Raw genomic sequence first — 21,202 nt, forward strand, 5'->3', positions numbered from 1 at the left:
TCCTCCACACAACATGGATACCTCCTCGGTCCCTCTGCTCGACTACAGCCTGCAGTACCAGTGGTGCTCCGACTCGGACCTCTCCAGTGTCTCTTCTTCAGAGACCCTCTCTCCTGTCCACTCGATGGATTCCAGCCTTTCGCCCTCCTACCAGCAGCAGCCACAGTCGACTCCCAAGGTAGCAAAGAGCGGATACTCCCAGACCATCAAGACCTCGCCCTGCTCCTTATCTGGACGGGGCCGCAAGACTGGCCGGGCCACCCGGATCCGCAGCAAGCAGAGGGAGAGTGCCAGTGAGAAGGAGAAGCTGAGGATGAGGGACCTGACCAAGGCTCTTCATCACCTCCGGTCATACCTCCCGCCCTCCGTGGCTCCCACTGGACAAACTCTGACCAAGATTGAGACCCTGCGCCTCACCATCCGCTACATCTCCTACCTGTCAGCCCAGCTTGGCCTGAGCGAGGAGGTGCAGTTTCAGAGGAAGGAACAGGGAGACACCTCAGCCAGCGACGCCTCCTCCCCTGACATCCCCAGCTACTTCCAGCACGGCCCCACGGGAGGCCAATCCACCCAGCTGCAGGGCCAGAACCTGAACCACAACCTGTATCCGGCCCAGTGTCACAGCCAGCCTGCAACACTGCACTCTGGGAGCTGTAGTTTTGGAGTGGACCATTACCGTGGGCCGCACAGCGAATTCCCTCCGAGAGATGTCAGCCTGGATGCTGTCCTGCCTCACGGAACACAACCTTCCTCATGTCAGGTATGAACTTTTTTCTACAAAACATGATTGTTATGACTTTATAAAAAAAAAGAAGAAGAAAGAAGCACATCATGTGTTCTTAGTAACTTTAGTCCTGAGTTAAAAAAAAATGTTAACAAAATTCCTTTAATTTCTTTTGAATGCAGATGTGTGGGAAGGACTTCTGCATCCCGCTGGTTCCTCGAGAGTATTGGGGTTAAACAACTTCCTCCTCCTCATCCTCATCATCATCATCCAACAACATATGCAAACTATTTCATTGCTTTAAACTGCCTCACTGTGAATCAAATAATTTATTTGAGATACATTTTATTCTATTTTGTATTTATTTTGTCCTATGAAATGTCACGTGTAAATATGAATATGTCGAACTATTTTTATATTTCATTATGCCACTATTTATAATAAAATGTTAAAACGTCATCATGTTGCGTCATCAGTCTCACAAGTCTCCTCTACGTGTGGAGCTGGTGGTCTGAGTTCAATAAACGCTTCACTGCGCCCTCTGCTGGTCCCTCAGCCGCACTGGCTGGAGTGGCGTCTGATCTGGATTAAAACGACAGAAAATACTCTGCCGCAAGTTAAAAACAAATAATAACTGCACATTTTCCAATTCCTTATGAACACAAACACACTGGTGAAAAAAAAGAATCAAATAAAACCTCAATAAAAGGTAGAAACCCGAACTCCTTCTCTATGCTTTGAGGGACATTTATTTTTTTGCCAGCGTGGTTTAATCCTTTCCAGAGAGGAGTGACCTGCAGATTAGGCCTGCCACTTTAGGATTATTCCGGCCAATGTGGTTGTCATAGCTACAAAATCTGAAAATAAAAACCAACCATCAGTTAGATTGATTTACAATATCATCATACGCGTGTCACGGAGCTGCTATCATCGTATGATTCTGTTACATCAGGGTGATCGTCAGCGCCAGCACCTATCAATCCGGAGCTGCTTCAAGCTGTCGCCTGCATCGACGCCGGAACATTCCTATCCCGATGGGACGAAGTCATTCTCCATCCACGATCGGTCAATCAAAGTTGTGCAGAAAACCTTTCGAACTAAACAAGTTGCAGTTCAAAGTGCGTCATAAATGACTGGCAAATGTACTGAGACGGACGCGTGGACAAAGTTGTTCAGACAGTAAAAGTAAAGAACACATTAGTAAATCAAATTAATGAGTGAAAGAAACAGAAGTGTAAAATCTTGACAGAATAAAAATGAGCGCCAGTAAAATGCTGCTGAAACAAAGAGGAATAAAATAGATAATCGAGATACGAGATGGAATAAGTGAATTAAAACCCTAAGAATATCAAATTTGAGACCCTAATGATCCCTGACACACATACAAATCAAATGCAGATTTATTGTATTTATATATACAATGAATCTGCATTTTTCAACTCTAGAGTTTTTTTTTCTTTATAAATCTTTTTCTTCATTCTTTGTATTTATGTGATGTAGTTAGAGCTTTCTTCTCGGTGCGGCCTATCGATTTGTCTCCCTCTCTGTTGGAGTGCAGCCGTCTGTGACTTCTGTCTGTGAAAAGTGCTAATAAAGTTTAGCCACTTTTGTACTCATTGATCTTATTTTTGTAAGTATAATTTTGATAGCGTTCGGTTGTCCTACTGTCAGGTGCTCCCCGAGCTTGTGTTCCCACTGTAATTTATCTTTGTCCAGGCTAATTCGAGATGAGCGAGATATACTTTTAGGTAGTTTGGGCTCCCTATTTCATACAAATGATTTCTCTTTATTTTCTGTATCTTATCAGAGGCAAAGTGGAAACCTGAGTTTCCGCAGTATAGATTTCAGATTTAGATACTGCAGAAAACACAAACCACCACCGCAACAACGTCCCCAACCAGCATTTATGTTCATGCTTTGTAAGTTTGTTGAGATCAATTCTTATTGCCTTTCCCCTCACAGAAACTTTATAAAAAAGTTTTTTTTTCTTCCCTCAAACCAATATTCATGTAAAATAAGAAGAATCCACGCTGTTACGGAGGACAATCGCAGAGGGATTTTTATTTTAATTACCTGACAAACTCAGCAGAATTGTTCCCCATCTGTTGGATCTCCTTCATGAATTTCTCTCAAATGTCTTCCAAATGCAGGAAATGATGTCCTCTGGAGGAACCTTCGCACTTATTCTACTTTAGACACGGAACATATCATGAATTATGAAAGGGGAAAAAGAGCAAACATCAAATTACATACATAAATACTGTGTGTGTGTGTGTGTGTGTGTGTGTGTGTGTGTTATAAAATGGAGGTGACGGTTTGCAGCAGCGCTGCTGTAAATGCTGCACTAATAATAGCAGCAGGTATGAGAACATTAAAAAGAAATCCAGCAAAAATATGCAGTATAGAACTACTTTACATATAACTTGTAGGCCAGGCATCTCGCATTTCAGTACTTCAAAAACTGCAGCTCCTGTGATTTGGATACTAATTGTGCAGGTTATTAATTCATGCATATTTACATTGTGCAGTGCAAGGCAGTTTCGATGTTGTTTAGAGGTGTTGAACTCAAAGGCTTTGCGGTAAATTATCTGAATTGATCGCATGTATCAGCACTGGCCGTTTCAAGCACTTTGTTGATGAGGTAATAAACGCATAAATGAATGTTAGCGGTGAGAAGTCTTGCTGCGTATTGGTCGTGCTGGTCTTCGTGATGATCTTTAAAACGATCCTATCGTTCTCCACACTATAGTATCTCAAGCCGAGTGGCAACAAGACGACAGTTATTTTGATCTCAATGCTATTTTTCATTCATAACAAAACCATACTTGTAAAAAGAAAACAAAAAGCAACAACAAAAAACAAAACAATTTTTTTGTTCATTTACATGCTTTGTGATGAATTCATGTAAATTAACTGCAGGTGTCAATGCTGGCCTTCTCAAGGATTTAAAATAATGGCAATAAAATTAATGGAATGAGCTGTGACTCTCCCTCTATCCAGCCTGAGACGCCTGCCACCGCTGATCTCGTTTATTTAGTGTATCTTTGTTAATGGGGCTCTGCAATCACGCAGAGGTCCTTGGCACCGCTGAGTCTAGACTAGATATGGATCCTCCCGACCCTCCCTCGCACCTCTGGCCTTAATTACCTACTAGAGAGGGCTTTAGTATTCATGGAGAAGTGTGGATCTCCATATCAGCCAGAGGAATTAGGCCCGCGTGTTTAGTTTGCCACATACATGCAGGTCATTTGATATGCGAGGAGCAAACCTAACACAAAGCCTAATATACTCATTTAAGTCTTTCATCACCGTAAAGCCAATAACCTCTGTGGGCTGGAGAAGGTTGGGATGAAAGGGTTAACACTGCTGTGCTGATTATTCAGTCATTACATGTGAGTAAACACCATCAGAGCTAATGTGGATTAAGAGAAATCAGATCCTCTCTATCAGCAGCAGCAGCGGCGGCGGCGGCAGCAGCAGCCTACCAGCGCGGGAGGAAGAACCAGGCGAAGGAAAGCCACTGACATGGAGATTAAAATGGAATATTAAGAGCGTTTATTTACCTTGCATGTAAAACCGAGGGGGGATCCTATTTGTAGATAAAACAATCGTGATCATTTGTACCAATAAATCGGCAACGGCTTTTCTTGAGGAATGTCTTCATGGCCACACCTTCTCTGAAATGTCTGTTTGCAGGTGAAAAATGAACCACGTCAAAATGACCCACCAACATTTAAGTGAAGTGAATGTCAAGCTGCATGGGTTGCTATCGTATAAAAGTTGACTAAATATGAATAAAAGAGATTTGAACTGAATCGCATACTCTGATATCGAGGTATTTTAAGAAAATTAGCATTTTCCAAAATGTTCTGGCTTGCTATAGTTTTTATTTAAAGAACAAAAAAAACAAAACATTCCCAGGCTTGAGAATAGCTGTGTTCAAATTCCATGAGATTTCCGGGGGACCTCATGACCCTGTGAGCCCTGGTAGTCGGTGCATTTGGTGGTCTTAGGTGTCAATCATGTGGATGTAAAGAATGAAAGCTGAACCCCAAATCATCTCTTCTCAGGCAGAGTCGCTTTCACTGGAGTTGATTTGCATACACGAGAAACGTTGGCGCTTGAATGCTTTGGAGGCCCCGCAATGTTGTGTTTTTCTTGCATCAGCGAGGTGGCGGAGCGCCGTGCGAGACCGGCTATCACATCTCCTCATAACAAGGTTTCACCTCCGCCGCAGGGAAGTGACAAAATGTGACACGCTGGTTTGTGGGAACCCTCCTCGGGTCTCCAATCCACAGTCCCCACCTGACACCCTCGTCCACGGAGAGCTGCGCTGCTGAATGACATAACGGCCCAACTACTGTTAGCGCAACTGAGCGTGTAAATGCTGCACATGTGATTGGCTGCTGCTATGGCGTTGCAGCGTGACACGGATTTGAGGCAACGTAGCACCAGTGAATTTATGAGTTTTCTTTTTTATAAAGTTTGGTGGATTTCATTCCAATAGTGTAACTTCAATATTTGGCTATATTATCTCATTTTAACGGCAGGCTGTAACGTCAGCAATGTGAGAAATGAAAATACTTGTGCCAAAGATATGCCAGGATATATAGAAAATGGGGGGGGGGGGGGCTAAACCATTATTACTGCAGTTATTGCACATTCTTGTGGGCTTTCCCAGGCTTGAGAGGCTACTGCTGCATAAACAAGATGAGGTGTAAACTCCTCGCACGTCACAGCTGCCCTGGCACACTTCTTCAACCTTGAGCAGGGAATACAATACCACTAAAATATCCCTAAAATACCACCAAAATAACCCTAAAATACCACTAAAATATCCCCAAAATACGACCAAACTAACACTAAAATAACACTAAAATACTGCATCATAACAGAGGTACAGGGCCAGCAAATTAGCAGCTTCAGTGCCACATAAAGTAATCGTAATGTTGAGACACTGCAGGTTTCCTCAGCTTTTCTCTCCCATTAGTGCACATGGCAGATAATCACTAGAAACTCTGTGAAACTCTGAAGTGTTTGGGGATATTTTGGTGACGATGTCCCATCACAACTCCACTCGAGACAGAGCTGTGACCCTGGTACAACCCCTGTCAGGGCAGGGTTATGTTCCCAGGCTGCAGGAGCCAAGTGTGAACTTGTCTGGTTTATGATGCCTGTGCAGGCTGCAAGGTCGCACCTCGTCCCAGAGCTGTCCTCATTCCCATGAGACCCCCTGGCCAAGGTGTCAGCCCTGCTCCCAAAGCTTCTCAGGACCGGAAGGTGCAACCTCGCACCTCCCACCACATATATGGAGCAGCCTCCCAGGTCATCCTCACAATCCTCTGCCTGCCTTACCAGCATCACACTGACAGCTCACTGCTCAAGGGAAGACCCTACAACCATCACTTCAGCTATGGATGTTTCTTACTGCTCGCCTCTTCAGCTCCAGGAGGACCACAGCTCTTTCCTGTTCGACTGTGAAGCTCTGCTGGACAAGTCTTACGATCCTCTGGCCTTCGATCCGGCCTCGGACCCTGGCTATTTCAGTGCTGGCAGCAGTCTCTCTCCGACCTCCTCTGTGGACTCCTTCTGCTTCTCCCCGACGTACCTCCAGGCAAACGATGCCTTGAACTGTTTCTTCTTCAACAGTCCTGCAGCGGTTCAACCTGCCCACAAGACTCAGTCTCTGCCTTCCACAACCACTGCCACCACTAAGAAATCCCGATCCAGATATCCGGGTAAGAAGCGCCAGACAGCCAGCGAGAGGGAGAAGCTGAGGATGAGGGATCTGACCAAGGCTCTGCATCACCTCCGGGCTTACCTCCCGCCATCAGTGGCACCGGCCGGACAGACCCTGACCAAGATCGAGACGCTGCGCCTCACTATCCGCTACATCTCCTACCTTTCGTCTCAGCTGGGCCTAAGCGAGGAGGTCCTGGAGCAGAGGAGATCCTCAGGCTTTCCAAAGCCTCCTCAGACCCTCAACCAGTTCCTGGGTCAGCCAGAAGACAGCTACAGCTCACAAGACTCCGTGAGCACAGCGCAGATGTTCTCCCTGCAGCCGTCCAGTCAGGTATGCTCACGTCATACTGGAACTAGATGATATTATAGTTTTTGATGTATTCATGAGGGTGAGCGGTTGAATTAGTATCTAACCAGCTTGTGTTCTCTGTGGCCAGGTTTCACGTGGAGTTTGCTTCAGCAGCAGCGAGCAGTACTGGATGCCCCAGCAACCGGCCCAAAATATCAACTTCTCTGGGCAATGCTGAGAGACACAGTGATGAATCCACACTTTCATTGCAACAATGATACTTAACAAGATATATGGACAAAATGTCTTGTTTTTGTTATTTTTTAAACAAAATACATTTCTGTCCTTTTGAGTTTTTTGTACATAAAATTGCTTATTTATTGATTTTTCACAATTTTGAAAAGAATAAACTATTTATCTCTATGAAAAATCCATTCCTTCTAGTGGGGTTTTTATTTCTGTTTCTTGGGTAAATTTGATGCAAACTCCAAAACCAAACCTACGGAGAGACTTCCTAAGACAAACACTGCAGCTGTCACCAGGACAATGAGGTGCTAAACAGGCAGCACTTCCACGCTAAAGCCTTCAAGGACAGGCCCCTACTGAGAGAACTGGCACCTTTCCTTTCCTGTGTAAACATGACTGGTGGTCCGGAGGCTCAAGGTAAATAACCGACCCTGGATGAAGCTCCGAAACTGCTGTTTGTGGCTGGGATTATCGCCTCATATTGGGAAGATCTATCTCTAAAATGACTCAGGACCTCATAGAAAGCAAACACATCTTTGGTGTCTCAGTCCCTGAACCTGGCTGGCCTATTTTGTTGCTTCAAACTGGACTTCCGTGTGGGTTTTCAGTCCCTGACAATACAGCAGAGAAGGATTCCTTGAACGCCATATATATGATGTGATTCACAGAGAGTTCTTTCAAAATAGGATATTTTAATTTCACCTCGCAGTACAAACAACATTTAATATTTTATTATTACAGTATCAACAAATTCTTTTTTTTTTTTTTAAAAGGACTTGAAAATCCGGTGCGTGACAATTAATTTAACAAATATCAGCGGAATATTTTAAGAACTGTGTTAATCTGAAGAAGCTTCCAATATGAACCAGTCCAGCACCTGTTTCTTGTTGGCGGTCACCCAGTCCATATTGGCCTTCGTCCTCTCCAGCACCTGCTCCAGGGCCGTGGTGGCCGAGCCCAACTGGCCTGCGTTGTCTTCTTTGAATTGCAGCAGCTGGACGGGAGCACGAATGGAAAATGATTGCGTGCAAAATGAAAATGAAGAGTGCAAAAATTTGTTGTGATTTAACCAAGAGGAGGTGAATCGCTGCCTACCTGCTTGTACTCAAACTCAGTGGAGAATCGTTTGGTCACCCCGTCGATGAGTCTTCCGAAGGAGAACGATCCGCTGCCGTAACTGAAGGAAAGAACAGGGGAGGCTCTGATCATTCCGTGTTCACTTTGACTAAACGTCCTCAAGGCTTCTGATTCTTTTTTTCCTCCGCATCGTTAGAACAAGTTCATTAAAACAGACGAGTTCTTTCAGTGCTTGAGTGGAACCGGTATTGTCACTCACTGAACTGAAACACGGCCGCTCGTTACCAGTTCAGCTCCCCCGGAGGAGTTTTGTGTGAAGGAGAAACCAGTGAGCTGAGAATTTATTTGGATGAAAATAGCGTGGCCTGCTAAATTAAAGGTGATATAACACCTCACAGTCAGTTACACACAGCACATAGACTTTCATTGCACAGAATTATCCGGTTAAACGTTAGTTATAACTGGAGGTGAGACGCTGCAGGAACACGTATAGCACCATAAAACCTCCCAGACTGATTACTGGTGGTTATTGATGCTTCTTTTTAACCTTTTTATTTAAGGGAGTATCAGTGAGAGTAATACTTGTGTCTTTTTTTTCTTTTGTCTTTAGTGTTTTTCTCCCCAATGGTACATTACCAATTCATTCTAAAATTACCAGCACTCATAACTCATAAACTAACATACAGGAGGGTGGGTGGCTGCGGTGGAACAAAAGATACAAAAATCATCGGCCCGCACAAAGAATACTTTTATGTTTTGTTGTTGGCACAAGACTTAGAAACTTGTGTGTCCTGGTGTTCTGTTTCATTTGACCCGTTGCCAGTTCAAGCTGTCCCAGTTGTTGCTCCACCCCCCTCTGCTGGTCTGGTGAGTGTCATATGCTTCCTTCATCACACGCTTCCTCCACCACGTGTCTATTGACCTGACAGGGAGGAGAATCACCAGGGGGAAGTAGTTTCATTGGAGGATGGCGAAATCCCCCATGTTTGCCATCCCGTACTGCTTCTTCACTTCCCTCACCCAGATTGACGCTGTCCAGGGATCGAAACCTGCAACCTTACAGTAACAAGCTCACTTCTCTAACCTGTAGACACATCTATAGGAGGAGGAAGTACCGGCCACCCTTCCCTCGCTATTCTCACACACATTTTTTCTACCGGGGCCAGGGAATCCAACCAGCTACGTTTTAGTAACATGCTCATTATCCCGCCCTTCGCCAGAGACAGCGAGCATTCGTTTGTGTCTGAGAGAGTTTCCCACCGGATGGAGCAATCAAGAGTTCGATTGATCCTTTTACTGTCGCCTCAGGAAATTGATCCGGTTCACTGTCGCAACCCAAAATATTTCTTCATTTAAATGAGGTGACACATAGCGCATGTGAATGTTGGGCTTTGCAGGAATTTTTCTTCCTCTCCTCCACTGTGATTTGTCGTCTTGGTTAAAAAAAAAAAAAAAAAGTGACGTGACAAGAGCTGCATTTTACCCAAAAGTTGATCGTTACTTGGCAGTCAGAAAAAAACAAAAAAAAACAAAACACCAAATGCTCAGTACCTCATCACGCTGCTGGCGTTTCACAGCATAAAAATGAGGCACTCCCATTGCAACCAATTAAAAAGTCTGTCTTTCTGACTTGGCCTCGGTTGAAATTGCTCTGGTGGACACGGCCCCTTACAGCAGAATAAACAGCAGAGTTTTAAATAGGGTTATAAGTATGGGAACATTTGTATCCCTGACACAGCAGGCCTAGACTTACTGACTTACACAGCAGCACCAGATCTCATACCAGTGTGACGCTCAGGGGAAACTCACTCATTGACTAAGTAGTCCCAGTTGCTTCTGATCCAGTCCCAGGCCAGCGACTGGCCAACGGGGTTACCAGCGATGTAACTGATGACGTAGGTGGCATCCTGCTTGCGGATCTTCTCTGGGTCAAGGCAGTACTGCAGATACCTGTAGCACACGCAGCACAGGTTGGCAATGTTTAAAACGGCAGGAGAGCAAAAACACACGGGAAAAAGAATGCAGCAATTAAAAGTCGGACCTGTTGAGCAGCCAAGTCTGTCTGGTGCAGGACAGAGCATACATGAGTTTATCAGCCTCGGCAGCGATGGTGGCATTCTTGTACATGGACCAGGCAAAGTCCCACTCCTCCACATCTCCTGCTGCAATCGCACTGCAGTAAACGACGGACTTCAAGTTGGGGCTAATGCTGCAGGGAATCGGTCGAGATGCCAAAGAGTTAATACAGCAGAGAAGGACGTGTAAGCACCCAGAACGGAAGATGATAATAATAATGATAATAATAATAATAATAATAATGATAATAATAATAATAATAAATTCTTTACACACCTGTCGGAGGTGTTTTTCATCCATTGGGAGAACCAGCCAGTGGTCAGTTCCTGACAGCCTTCCACTTTTGTACTGCAGGCCATAGCGATCGCATTCACCTGGTTGTACCTGAGCAGGAACACGATATTATTGCAGGAAGTCGGGGGAAAAACTGATTATGGTTTCTGTTGTACTTGACAAATGGGACTGTCTTTGTTCAATTTACCCCACTTTCTTGTGGGGTTCCTCAAGGCTCCGTTTTGGGCCCCATCCTCTGTTTGTCATGTATGTTGCCCTTGGAGACTATTTCTAAGAAACGTGACATCTCCCACCAGTGTTTTGCCAATAATATTCAGATTTATCCACTCAGTCATAAAACTGCAGCCTTTGTTCAATCACCTAAAGTAAAAAAAAAAAAAAAAAAAAAAAAAAAAAAACCTAGATAGATGTAAACTTTCATTTTATGTATACTGGATAAATTGTGTTATTTTGTTATAATCCTCATAATATTTCCTTCTTTTTTGGTTTTTAAAGTTTGGTCATCAATTTGATCAACTGCTGCTGTACATAAATAAGGCTGACATGTACATTCAGTGGTCCGCTAAACTATGATCAGGTGAGAACAATGTCATCTGGTTTAAAAGCTTCGTCGGAAAATTATTTTCTCTTTGTAGGAGAATTTCAGAGGGGTTTGCCAGGAATGAGAAAGTAAGTGATGAAGTAAACACGAAGCCTGTGGGAGAGGTAGAGGAATATATTTCTATTAAGATAAGAGCAAATTGAAGTGAACACATAAAGGAGATACTGGAGACAGGGGCATGATGTGGACAAGGTTATGTGAGGTAGTGATAGGGAAATCTTTTTGAGTGAGGATTGGAAGAAATTTTGCAAATTACCCAGTTTTCCCAGAGGGGGCCATTAAAGTTTTTTCGAAATCAATATTGAATCTTCATTTAAGACAGCAGGGATACGGGTGTGTGGTTCACGATAAGTCGTGTAATTTTTGTTCAAAAGAGTTCAAAAAGAAAACAGACGACAAGGTGTTTACACCCTTACTGATCGGTGTGCTTGTCAGGGATCCTGGTCCAGTTTGAAGTGACATCTTTGAAGTACTTGAATAAAGGAGTAACTTGTTTCTTGATGTAAGCCTGAGGGATGAGGATACAAACGTTTGGTTGATTTGAATTTGTGTTTGAAATGATCAAAGTGACGTTAAGAAGAAAATGAACAAGGACGACACTTCTAATGCGCATTGTTTTATAAAAAAAAAATTATGAGGAAAAGATTTGCTGCAGTTGCAACCGTGAGCAGCAGGTTCAGAGGGCACCTACAAGCTGATCCGTGGGGGATGACCACGGCCTTTACCGACGCGCGAAAGCAGTCAGATCGGGTTACCATTTAAGTAGAAAAGATTTGTGGTCTTTACAACAAACTAAAGTAGGATTAATTCGTTCAGCAAGTAAACCAAATGTTGACGGTTCCTTACAAACCTGCATGGGTCCATAAACCTCACTGCGGTCAAACATGAGATAGAAGTAATCCAAGTTGCGACTGGCTGTCTCCCAGGGCATGTATTCAATTTCTTTAAGGAGGAACTTGGTGGTCCTCAGAGCCAGAGTTGTGCTGACCATCTTTGCCCTGAAAATAGCATATTAATAGATCAATAGCTTAGTCAATCCATCCATCCATCCATTTTCTCCTGCTTATCCTTCAGGTGAGGGGCGGGGTTCACCCTGGTCGGGTCACCAGTCCATGGCAGGGCCAACACATAGAGACAGACAACCATTGGCTCTCCCAGCCACGCCTACGGTCAATTTAGAGTCTGGATTAACCTGGTCCCCTCTTGATGTCTTTGGACTGTGGGAGGAAGCTAGAGAACCCATGCAGGAACAGGGAGAACATGCAGACTCCACCCAGAAAGACCCCGTGCCCGAGCCGGGGCTCGAACCTGGAACCTTCTTGCTGTGGGGCGACAGTGCTGACCACTGCTCCACCGTGCCGCCCCTACAGTTTAGTTAGCTCAGTCATTTTTTGTTGTTGTTGCACAGAACACATTTCACATGCTAAAGCTGAGCAAAAGGCTTATTTTTTGCTTGAAACTTTTCATAAAATATCGACAACAACACCACGAAAGAAAAAAAATACATAAATCATTTTGAATCTAATTTTAATACGTAATTTTCATACATTTTATCCATTTTACTTTGTAATCCTCTTTTTAGAATATATATCTTAAGACTTTTTTTAAACACCGGTGCTAGGATGCACAGCCCTCTTGAATTTTATTATCCTTTGATTAATTAAAAAAAAAAGACCAGATAAAGACAGGCAGGTTTTTGTTTAAACAGGAAAAAGTGTTGCCGGTGGGAGTTTTTTTTAGATAAAAACCTAGCAGCTCGTCTCTCTCTTTCAGTGTTTGACAAGAATTCTTTGTAAAGACGGGATCTCACCTTGCGAGGTTAAAAGCGTCACCAATTAATTGAGCTCGGTTGATGACTGGAATGTCCTGAGGAGTGAACCAGCGGTTGAGATGTGTGAGTGGTCATTCATGCACGACTGCAGGGGTCAACGCAGGCGTCAGCGGCGTACCTGGTGTTGGGAGCTCAGCTTAGCGAGGAGGCGCTCCCAGTTCCTCATGTCGTAGTTGACTCTGTAGAAGCCCGTCATGTTTATGTTGGCCACCAACCAGTCATCAGGCCCGAGAGCCATGGCTGGGTTTGTGTCTGTTGGAATCAAGTTTCATAGAATATGAAACATCTGTGGTTTTACACATGGTTTTTAAACACGCTGAACTGTATCTTACCTTCTTTTTTAAGGAGCCAGTGCTGATTTTCTTCTCCGCCGGTCTTCATCCATGTGACAGGGACAAACCACTCGTAACTAGAGCCACACACAGCATGTTCACATCTCTTCAGCGTATTTACATAATCACAGATAAAAGCCGCTCCTACTTGAATTCTGAAGGTCTGTCCACCACAGACTCTGGGTCTAACAAGAAGTGCTTCTGGGTGATTTTCCCGCTCTGGGTGTCGATGGTTACCACCGGGAATCCCATCTGGAGGATCCACCGATTCATGATAACCTCCACGGTGCCGGGCAGAGATATGCCAGCTTCATCCACCGCCTGGAGAGAGGAACATTGAAAAATTAATAGCAGTATGAGTCGTCTGCCTTCCCTGCAAAGTCGTTCTCTTTATCTGCTCTCCCCTCAGACAGCAGCATGGCTCCAGGGAGGCCAGCGTTTGTCTGATAGTCAGCCCTCCTCTTTCTTCCAGACTTAACTATCTCCACAACTGTTGGATAGATTGCTGCCAAATTTAATACTTCCTGGAGAATGAAGTGTGAAGACTCTGAGGATTCCTTGACTTCTCGCATATGTCAGCAGCAGATGGGAATTTGAGGTTTTGCCATAAAATTTGGTAAAAATTTTATCCTGGCAAGCCTAAACAACATTGGCGGCGTCGCAGGTGTGAGCTTTACAAATAGAAGTGACGTTGCTATCGAGGCTGTTTTTGAAGTCTGCCGGGAACAACAGCTCTAACCACAAAACGACATTCTCCCTGGTCTCCCCAATCTGAGAGAAATGTAATATAAAATCAAGAAAAGACAGCTGAGGGATTCCTGGTGGTTTCTCTCTTTTTCTCTCTCTCTCTGTGAATTTGAATGTTGAACACAAGCCATGCCACTGCTCTCCGGCAATAGAGACGAGTCAGAGAAGGACACGACTCGTTCCAGACGAGGAGTCCTTCTTCGGCGATGACACCCCTGAAAACAGCTCCAATGGAAGCCCAGTCAGATTTAATCCTGTCTGAGTGTCAGTCTGGTGAAAATTTAGCGTCTTTAGGCAAACTGCTCTGATTTTATGCTACTCTGGTTCCGTCTTTCTCTGACTATGTTTCCAGCAGCAGCAGACGCTGGCTGTGTTATGGGTGAGTGACCCTCATCGACCTCGCTCTACCTGCGCCGCACTGACTGGCAAAAACAAAGTTAGGCAGGTGAATATCACATTGTGTGCTGCCCCCCCCCCCCACCACCACCACCCCCTCCCGCCCAGAGGAACAAGCAGATTAAGTTGTCAGTCATGATAATGATGTTATCTTACCATTTGCAGGTGTTTCCAGAGGTCTGTGTAAACGGTGTTGCTATACTTGAACTCCTCTAAGTATGTCTGCAGACAGAACAAAACATACTGATTATGCACTTTAATAAGGATTTTTTTTTTTTTTTTTGGAGCAAGCAAAATAGGTCGATACAGGACATGAACAGGTGGGTATGACAGGGACTGAAATGAGACGCTTCGGTTTCGGATTCTCATCAGCTGCACTCACGTGGAGCCCTCTGGAGAAGACAGCCTCGGTGATGAATTCTGAAAGCATCCTGAGGACAGCGGCTCCCTGTGATGGGGAAAAACAAGTATTTCAGAGGCGCGAGGAGACGTATAAGATGTGACAACAATGCGTTAATGAGGATCAGTTATCATCGATCTTGAGTAATTTGATTCCGTGGCTCCCAATGAGAGTGTCAAGGATTCCTCGCAGACAGAAAAAGCAGTTTGATTTGTTCTTATTGTGTTTAGCGGATGCCAGTATCTTGTCTGGTGAAGCATGAAGGAACAATTCTCTGGGGGAGGTGTCGCTGTGGTGTGTTACCCTCAATTATACCGCACCTTGCTGTATGTGATGGAGTCAAAGAGTTCACCGATGTGCTCTGGCGTCAGGACATCCTCTTCTTTAGATGAGAGTGGGTGAGAGGAGGCCAAGGCGTCTACAGCCATCACACCGACGATCTCATTAAGAACTATGAGGTCTTGCTGGAACCAAAGAACAGAAAAATGTTTGTATTTCACCATGACAGGATGCTACAACGCGCCACCCCATTTGCTGGTGACGCACTGACATCCCCTCCTGCTGCAGCAATGACAAGAGAGTCACAGTCAATGTACTTCTGGGTTCCTCACCATGTCCCACGAAGGTTCAGCATAGTTGGCGCCCAGATATGAGACGTAGGTGGCAAATCCTTCATTGAGCCACAAGTCGTTCCACCACCTCGTGGTCACCAAGTTCCCAAACCACTGAGAGCAGAGCGGCAACGTTGACAATACTGAGATCTTTCTGCTGAGCTAGAAAGGTTTCTACGGTGGAAGTTACTAATTTACTCAACTTCTGCATTCTTTCAGGTACTTCGTGCTATTTCACGCTAGCTTATACTTCCATTCCTCTGGTCTACATAACCACTGCTCTCACTCTGCGCTTAAAACGGGGCTGAGCAAGGACCTCAGGATGTGATACGTGTCACAATACAACTTGACACAATATATTGCAGTACTGTACATAGTTCATCAAATATTCAGCCGGGGGTCAATATTGGGTGTGATACCATGTGAGCGAGCTCATGGGATATGACCCGTGCCACCCACTCCTTGTCTCCGTTGGACGACACAGCTGGGTTATATAAGAGGGCGGTCTCTCTGTAGGTGATCAGACCCCAGTTCTCCATGGCCCCAGCGCTGAAGTCAGGCAGAGCGATCTGGTCTAAAAGATCAATCAGATAAGTTCATGGGGCACAGCTTCAAAAATATAAAGCATTCATATGATCAGGTATAACTGCAGTAGTAATACAATGAAGTCCATGTTGGCCTGTGTGAGCTCTACCTGACTTTGTAAGAGGGTAGGGAGAGTTGTAGTATTTCTCAAAGAAGGCCAGTACTGGTCCAGTCTTCTCCAGGGCGTAGTCGCCCTGGTCCTCCTCTATGGCCTTCCTGCGAGCCCAGATCCTGATCTGGACACAGATGGAGCTTTTATTAGAACAAAGACCAGAGCTGAGCATTGAGTCCAGCAGAGGGCGGCAGAGAAACACTCAACCGGGTCAGTAATCAACTCATTAGATCAGTTGTTTGACTTCTCTCGATTACTGGGGCCTGAGCAGGAGCGGGCAGCAGCTCCACTCAGCAAAGTCAACGATACAGCGAACTGGATATCTGGTCCTGTTGTTTGAATGTTTGTAACGAATTAGACCCTAGTTGACTCAAACTGTCCCACAATGCAGTGGGAGAGGTAGTGCACAGCTGATGGTTACCAACAAAGCAATAAAACCCAACATGCATTGTGCTGGCTGACAGGAAAATGGCAGCTGGACAAGATCTGTGACTTGGATGAAAGTGTTATTTTCATTCAGCTCCGAAGGACCTGGAGAGTTTCTGAAAGTTTGACAAGCCGACAAAACACCAGTTCCTCCAGAGAAGGAAGGAGCCATGCGTGCAAAAGACGATCACCCTCCTACGTTAGCATCATAATCCAGGGAAGTGAAAAGATGACAAGGTAACAAGTCTTACAGCACTCAGAGAGAGAGAAAAGAACACCACACAGTGTGAATTAACATTAAGTTGTTAATTAGCATTAATTAGCATTGAGACTGACTTTAAGATCCAATAGATAATTACCAGAACTCCTACACCCGGTTCGGTCCCAATGTATGTAAAGTCACACACGACAAAAGCCAGCAAGTAGGTTGACATTTTCTCAGTGGGTTTGAAGCTGGTCTGCATTAAATCCTGGCCAGCCATGGTGATGTTGATAGGTTCTGGAAGGAGAGAAATGAAGAAAAGGACGAGTTAGAGGTTTGCTGTGTGTGTACGAGCCAGCAAATCACATGATATTATTCATTCATTAAACACAGAGAGCAGGAAATTATGAAGTCGACACCAAACTGTCTGATCAGGAGGGACGTCTGTTACCAACGGACAATATTTCGCATCATACGTTGAGTTTCAGTTACTGTTATTTAAACTTAAATGGCATATTAACCAGTTAGATTGGAATCACTGTAACACAGGAGAGACTGAAGACAGAGACGGGAACTTGCCGTAGTTCATGGCGTTGGACAGAGCCACCATCTCCCGGGGGTGAATGAGGGTCATGTGGAAAACTGCCTTCATGGCGGGCTCGTCGAAACAGGGGAAAGCTTTCCTGGCGTCTGTTGGCTGCATTTGAGTGGTGGCCACGACTCTGACCGTCACAGACACCAAAAGTAAGACACAGATAAGAATACTACATACTTTTAGCGTCTTTTTGCTGCCTAGTTCACATCTAGAGGTTCTTGAATGAATTCAGCAGGCCAGAGAAAAAGGAACCTGTTGTATAACTGCTTGTTTTTACCAGTAGAAGTTCAGCAGTGCTGTCAGTCAAAGAGCCGCTCAGAATATGAACTGTTCAACAGCTTGGCATTTTGTTGAAACTTTCCATATATATTTGTAATCATATGATCATTGTGGCCAATTATGTAATGAAAATCGACATGGCTGGAGCTCCGTCTGCATTCTGGAGCCACAAGCAAGTAATGAAGAAGGGAAACTCATATCTTTATGGGGACTTTAAAAGGCAAAATACACGGTTTTGGTGAGGTAACAAAATGCAGAAGGTCACGTTTGCCCAGGGCCAGATCACTTACACCGCCCCTGGCTCTTAACTACCTGGTTAACCGCAGGAAGTTTATGGAGGGTAATTCATCCAGAACGGGACAAGAATCCAAAAGGGAATTATATAAAAGCAACTACGAGACTGCAATGATGATTGAGTCAAAGGGTTTTGTCTTTGTTTTTTTAAAACACACACACACACACACACACACACGCATCTAGCAAGTGGCTGTAAAATTGTCAAACTGTATTTTTGAATACAACCACAAGGAGACGCCAAAGTAGCACATTTCAAATCATACACATGCGACACAAAACACTCATTACCACATTTTATCATATAACTCTCTGCCATAGTTTCCCAGAACTCACTGACACGTAACTTGAATTCATCTGTAAATATAAGATGCTGAGGCACAGTAGAGCAAGGAAGTAACAACCTGGTATTTTAGCCAAATAAATACTTTCAATATTTGATATTCCTGTAGGGTGCACTGCTGTTGAACAGAACTGTCACATTGCTTTAATAAACTATGTTAGTTAGTTATGTAACAGACAAAGTTCAGCAGTAACAAAAGCGTTGGCCCTGTTGTCATGGCCATCATGATAATCATCTTTTACAGGGGGGCCGTGAGCATGTACTTTCAGCTGGTGGCCTGTGAATAAACAGTCTTATCAGTTCAAGATTCCAGCATGAAAACTGTAAATAACAACAGAGGCATGAAGGAATAAGAAGTTCGTACTTTCCTGTTCTTACGACGCACACAGGATTTACAGGGCAAGAAAGGAAGGAAGAAAGGACTTGTTTTTATTCCAAATCATTCTCTCAAGAGAACGTGCACAAATAGAGACCTCTCGGAGAGCACATAGCTCCACCAGGGAGACCTCAGTTAACCAGAAACCTCAGCCCAGAATGTGTGAAACAGCAGATCTGCACCATTATGGGATCTTCCTCTCTCTGTCTCTGTCTCTCTCTCTCTCACACACACACACACACACACACACACACACACACACACACACACACACACACACACACACACACACACACACACACACACACACAAAATGTATCTATTTTGTATATCAACTTTTCACAAAAGAGCATGGCAGGGATGAAGCATGTCTGTTTGCAAACAGGAGGTTAACATTTCCATGGGTTCCCTCGACTAAAAAAAAAACAAAAACTAAATAACTATCAGTTTTGGACAGATTGAGTAAACGGTGGCGTTCCTTCATGCATGTGGAGATGTCGGCCAGACACGCTGATATCCGAGCTGAGACAGTTGTGTCGTCAGGTGGAAAAGACAGGAAAAGCTGAGTGTCGTCAGCATAGCAGTGGTAGGAGAAGCCGTGCGAGCAGATTAAAGCAGCGGGTGAGGTGGTTTGTAAGGAGAGGAGTAGGGCACCTAGCACTGACCCCTGGGGTACCCCTGTAGAAAAGCCATGTGATTCAGACACTTCTCCCTGCCATCACATTCTGGAGGATCTGCCTGTGAGGTAGGATTTGAACCACAACAGATCCTGAAATGCCGAGTTCAAAGAGTGGAGAGGAGAATCCGATGGCTCACCGTGTCAAAGGCAGCAGAATTATAATTACAACTTGGTTTCAATAACTTCTCTCTTTTATTTTTTCAAATTTGCTTATTCATATCTATATGCCCAGTATATTGATTGATCAAAAAGTGTGATGAGTGTTTTCTTACACCTTTGTAAATCTCATTTCCCTGATTTGCATAATCTCGATGGACAGTTACGATGAGAACGCATTAATGCCAAGAAGCGCGTTCTCCGACATGACTGACTCGAACTGCATCGTGTGCCTGTAATGTTACCAAGGTCTCCGTACTACTTCACATTTCTCATATAAGTATCGCATAGAAATGAAAGAGGTAATAAAAAAGCATCATACCTTTTCTTCCCATCTTCCTCGTATTCGCTCCTGTAGAACCCCCCCAGGTCGTCAGCCAGCTCGCCAACAAACCCAGTGTGGAGCTCGTACGTGCTGCCGGCCTGCAGCCTGCCGGTGAGCCGCACCACCAGGTACTGGGTTGGAAACTCTAACCAGGTTTCTTTCATGCTGGGCGCAGTGGTTCCATTCAGGCCTCTCAGCTTGGCGAGGTGTCCATCAAAGAGGGTCAGGTTGAGCATGTTGGAGTGGATGAGGATGAGGTCGGTCTCCTTGATGCATCTGAAGATCACCGAGGAGTTCCCGGTGAAGATGTACAGGCCGTCTTTGCCGGGCTCGAGCTGAGGCCACAGAGTCACGTTGTAGGAGATGGGAACAATCCAGTCTGGAAGTCTGTAGTGCTGCCAGGGCTCCATGGGGGTGGACGGGGTGGTGATGGTGGGCAAGGGTGTGGTGGGGTCTGCAGTGGCTGAAGGTGACAATTCATTCTTTGACCTCTCCTGAGCGTAAACCACAGACAGGGCGATAATGGTGGCTGTGGCCCCGATGGCTGCAACCACACAGGTTACTGCCACTGCTTTGCTGATGTAGACTCCTTTGCCCATGTCCTCACCACAGAAGAAGAATGGAACTGGGGGCTGATTCCTATTTATCCCTTGCTTTGTTGGATGAATCCCAAAGTTAATGGTTCATATCCTGGGCGTGGAAACAGCTGAAAGTCCAAAACAAGATGGTGTAATGTGCTTTGAGATAAGCGAGAACGCTGCCTGATCTGTGAACTTCATACCTGAGTAACGTCGTCAGGCAGGACAGTCCCCCTGGCCTGCCTTGTTTCTGTTTATTCACGCTGTAAATTGTGTGGCAGTGGAAAGAAAGTGGAACTTTGTGCGTGTGTGTGTGTACAAGTGTATACAGATCCGGCTTCTCAGTTGTAAAGCAGCCAAAGTTGTATAATGAACTGGTCTGAAGATGGATTTACTTTACAAGACATAAACCTTTCTTTTCCCCCTCTTTTATTTAGACTCAGAGCTTGTGTAAACACTACATTCACCAAATACAAAACAGTTGCGTCTTTGAGAAATGGAGAAGTTACTCTGTTGTAACAGAAAACATATTTGCAACAAATCTGAAGCTGATCTCAACAAAGAGCATCTTCCCTGACTAAAGACTAGCCTATGGACCTTAGAGTGGGAAGAATAACAGTTTCGTTTTTGACTGATTAATCCCAGACACAAGAAATGTGGTAAACTAATTTATTCAATCTTTTTTCTTAACTGGTAAACGGAGAGCCACGAGTAACAAGCAGAGGGCAGCAATGCACCTCGGCTGCATCTGGTCTTCCAGGTATTAAAATGAAGAAGAAGCAGAAGCCCGACGTACAGAAGATGTCCTCATGTTACGCAAAATCGGTTTTAAAAAAGTATTTTGAATACTTGCCATCACCGATATATGTAATCAGTTTAGATGATT

At 44.6% G+C, this 21,202-nt stretch overlaps 2 protein-coding genes across 4 annotated transcripts; one reads left to right on the forward strand and one right to left on the reverse strand.

Moving 5' to 3' along the window:
- On the forward strand, positions 1–1,150 carry LOC147269738 (uncharacterized). Its single transcript, XM_086190059.1, has 2 exons — positions 1–760; positions 907–1,150. The coding sequence occupies exons 1-2, from the start codon at positions 14–16 to the stop codon at positions 958–960; spliced, it is 801 nt and encodes a 266-aa protein (XP_086046185.1). The 5' UTR covers positions 1–13; the 3' UTR covers positions 961–1,150.
- A 1,683-nt stretch (positions 1,151–2,833) lies between these two features.
- LOC147269739 (aminopeptidase Ey-like) lies at positions 2,834–20,338 on the reverse strand. Of its 3 annotated transcripts, XM_086190085.1 has the most exons (23): positions 19,736–20,338; positions 17,271–17,413; positions 16,849–16,988; positions 16,061–16,187; positions 15,786–15,940; positions 15,367–15,480; positions 15,076–15,219; positions 14,738–14,803; positions 14,512–14,577; positions 13,361–13,533; positions 13,213–13,289; positions 12,999–13,132; positions 12,860–12,915; positions 11,900–12,047; positions 11,466–11,557; positions 10,431–10,538; positions 10,120–10,287; positions 9,888–10,028; positions 8,097–8,178; positions 7,879–7,995; positions 4,397–4,410; positions 4,288–4,313; positions 2,834–2,913 (listed from the first exon to the last, which is right to left on the reverse strand). In XM_086190085.1, the coding sequence occupies exons 1-23, from the start codon at positions 20,335–20,337 to the stop codon at positions 2,906–2,908; spliced, it is 2,901 nt and encodes a 966-aa protein (XP_086046211.1). In that variant the 5' UTR covers position 20,338; the 3' UTR covers positions 2,834–2,905. The 3 variants fall into 3 exon arrangements, with proteins under 3 accessions (XP_086046211.1, XP_086046221.1, XP_086046202.1); XM_086190095.1 differs by lacking the exons at positions 4,288–4,313; positions 4,397–4,410 and having other exon boundaries at positions 2,898–2,913; XM_086190076.1 differs by lacking the exons at positions 2,834–2,913; positions 4,288–4,313 and having other exon boundaries at positions 4,324–4,410.
- Positions 20,339–21,202: the final 864 nt, after the last annotated feature.

This window comes from Aulostomus chinensis, chromosome 2 (assembly GCF_037954235.1).
Source record: "Aulostomus chinensis isolate RoL2024-O1b breed Wild chromosome 2, RoL_Achi_v1.0, whole genome shotgun sequence".
NCBI classification, from domain to species: Eukaryota; Metazoa; Chordata; class Actinopteri; order Syngnathiformes; family Aulostomidae; genus Aulostomus; species Aulostomus chinensis.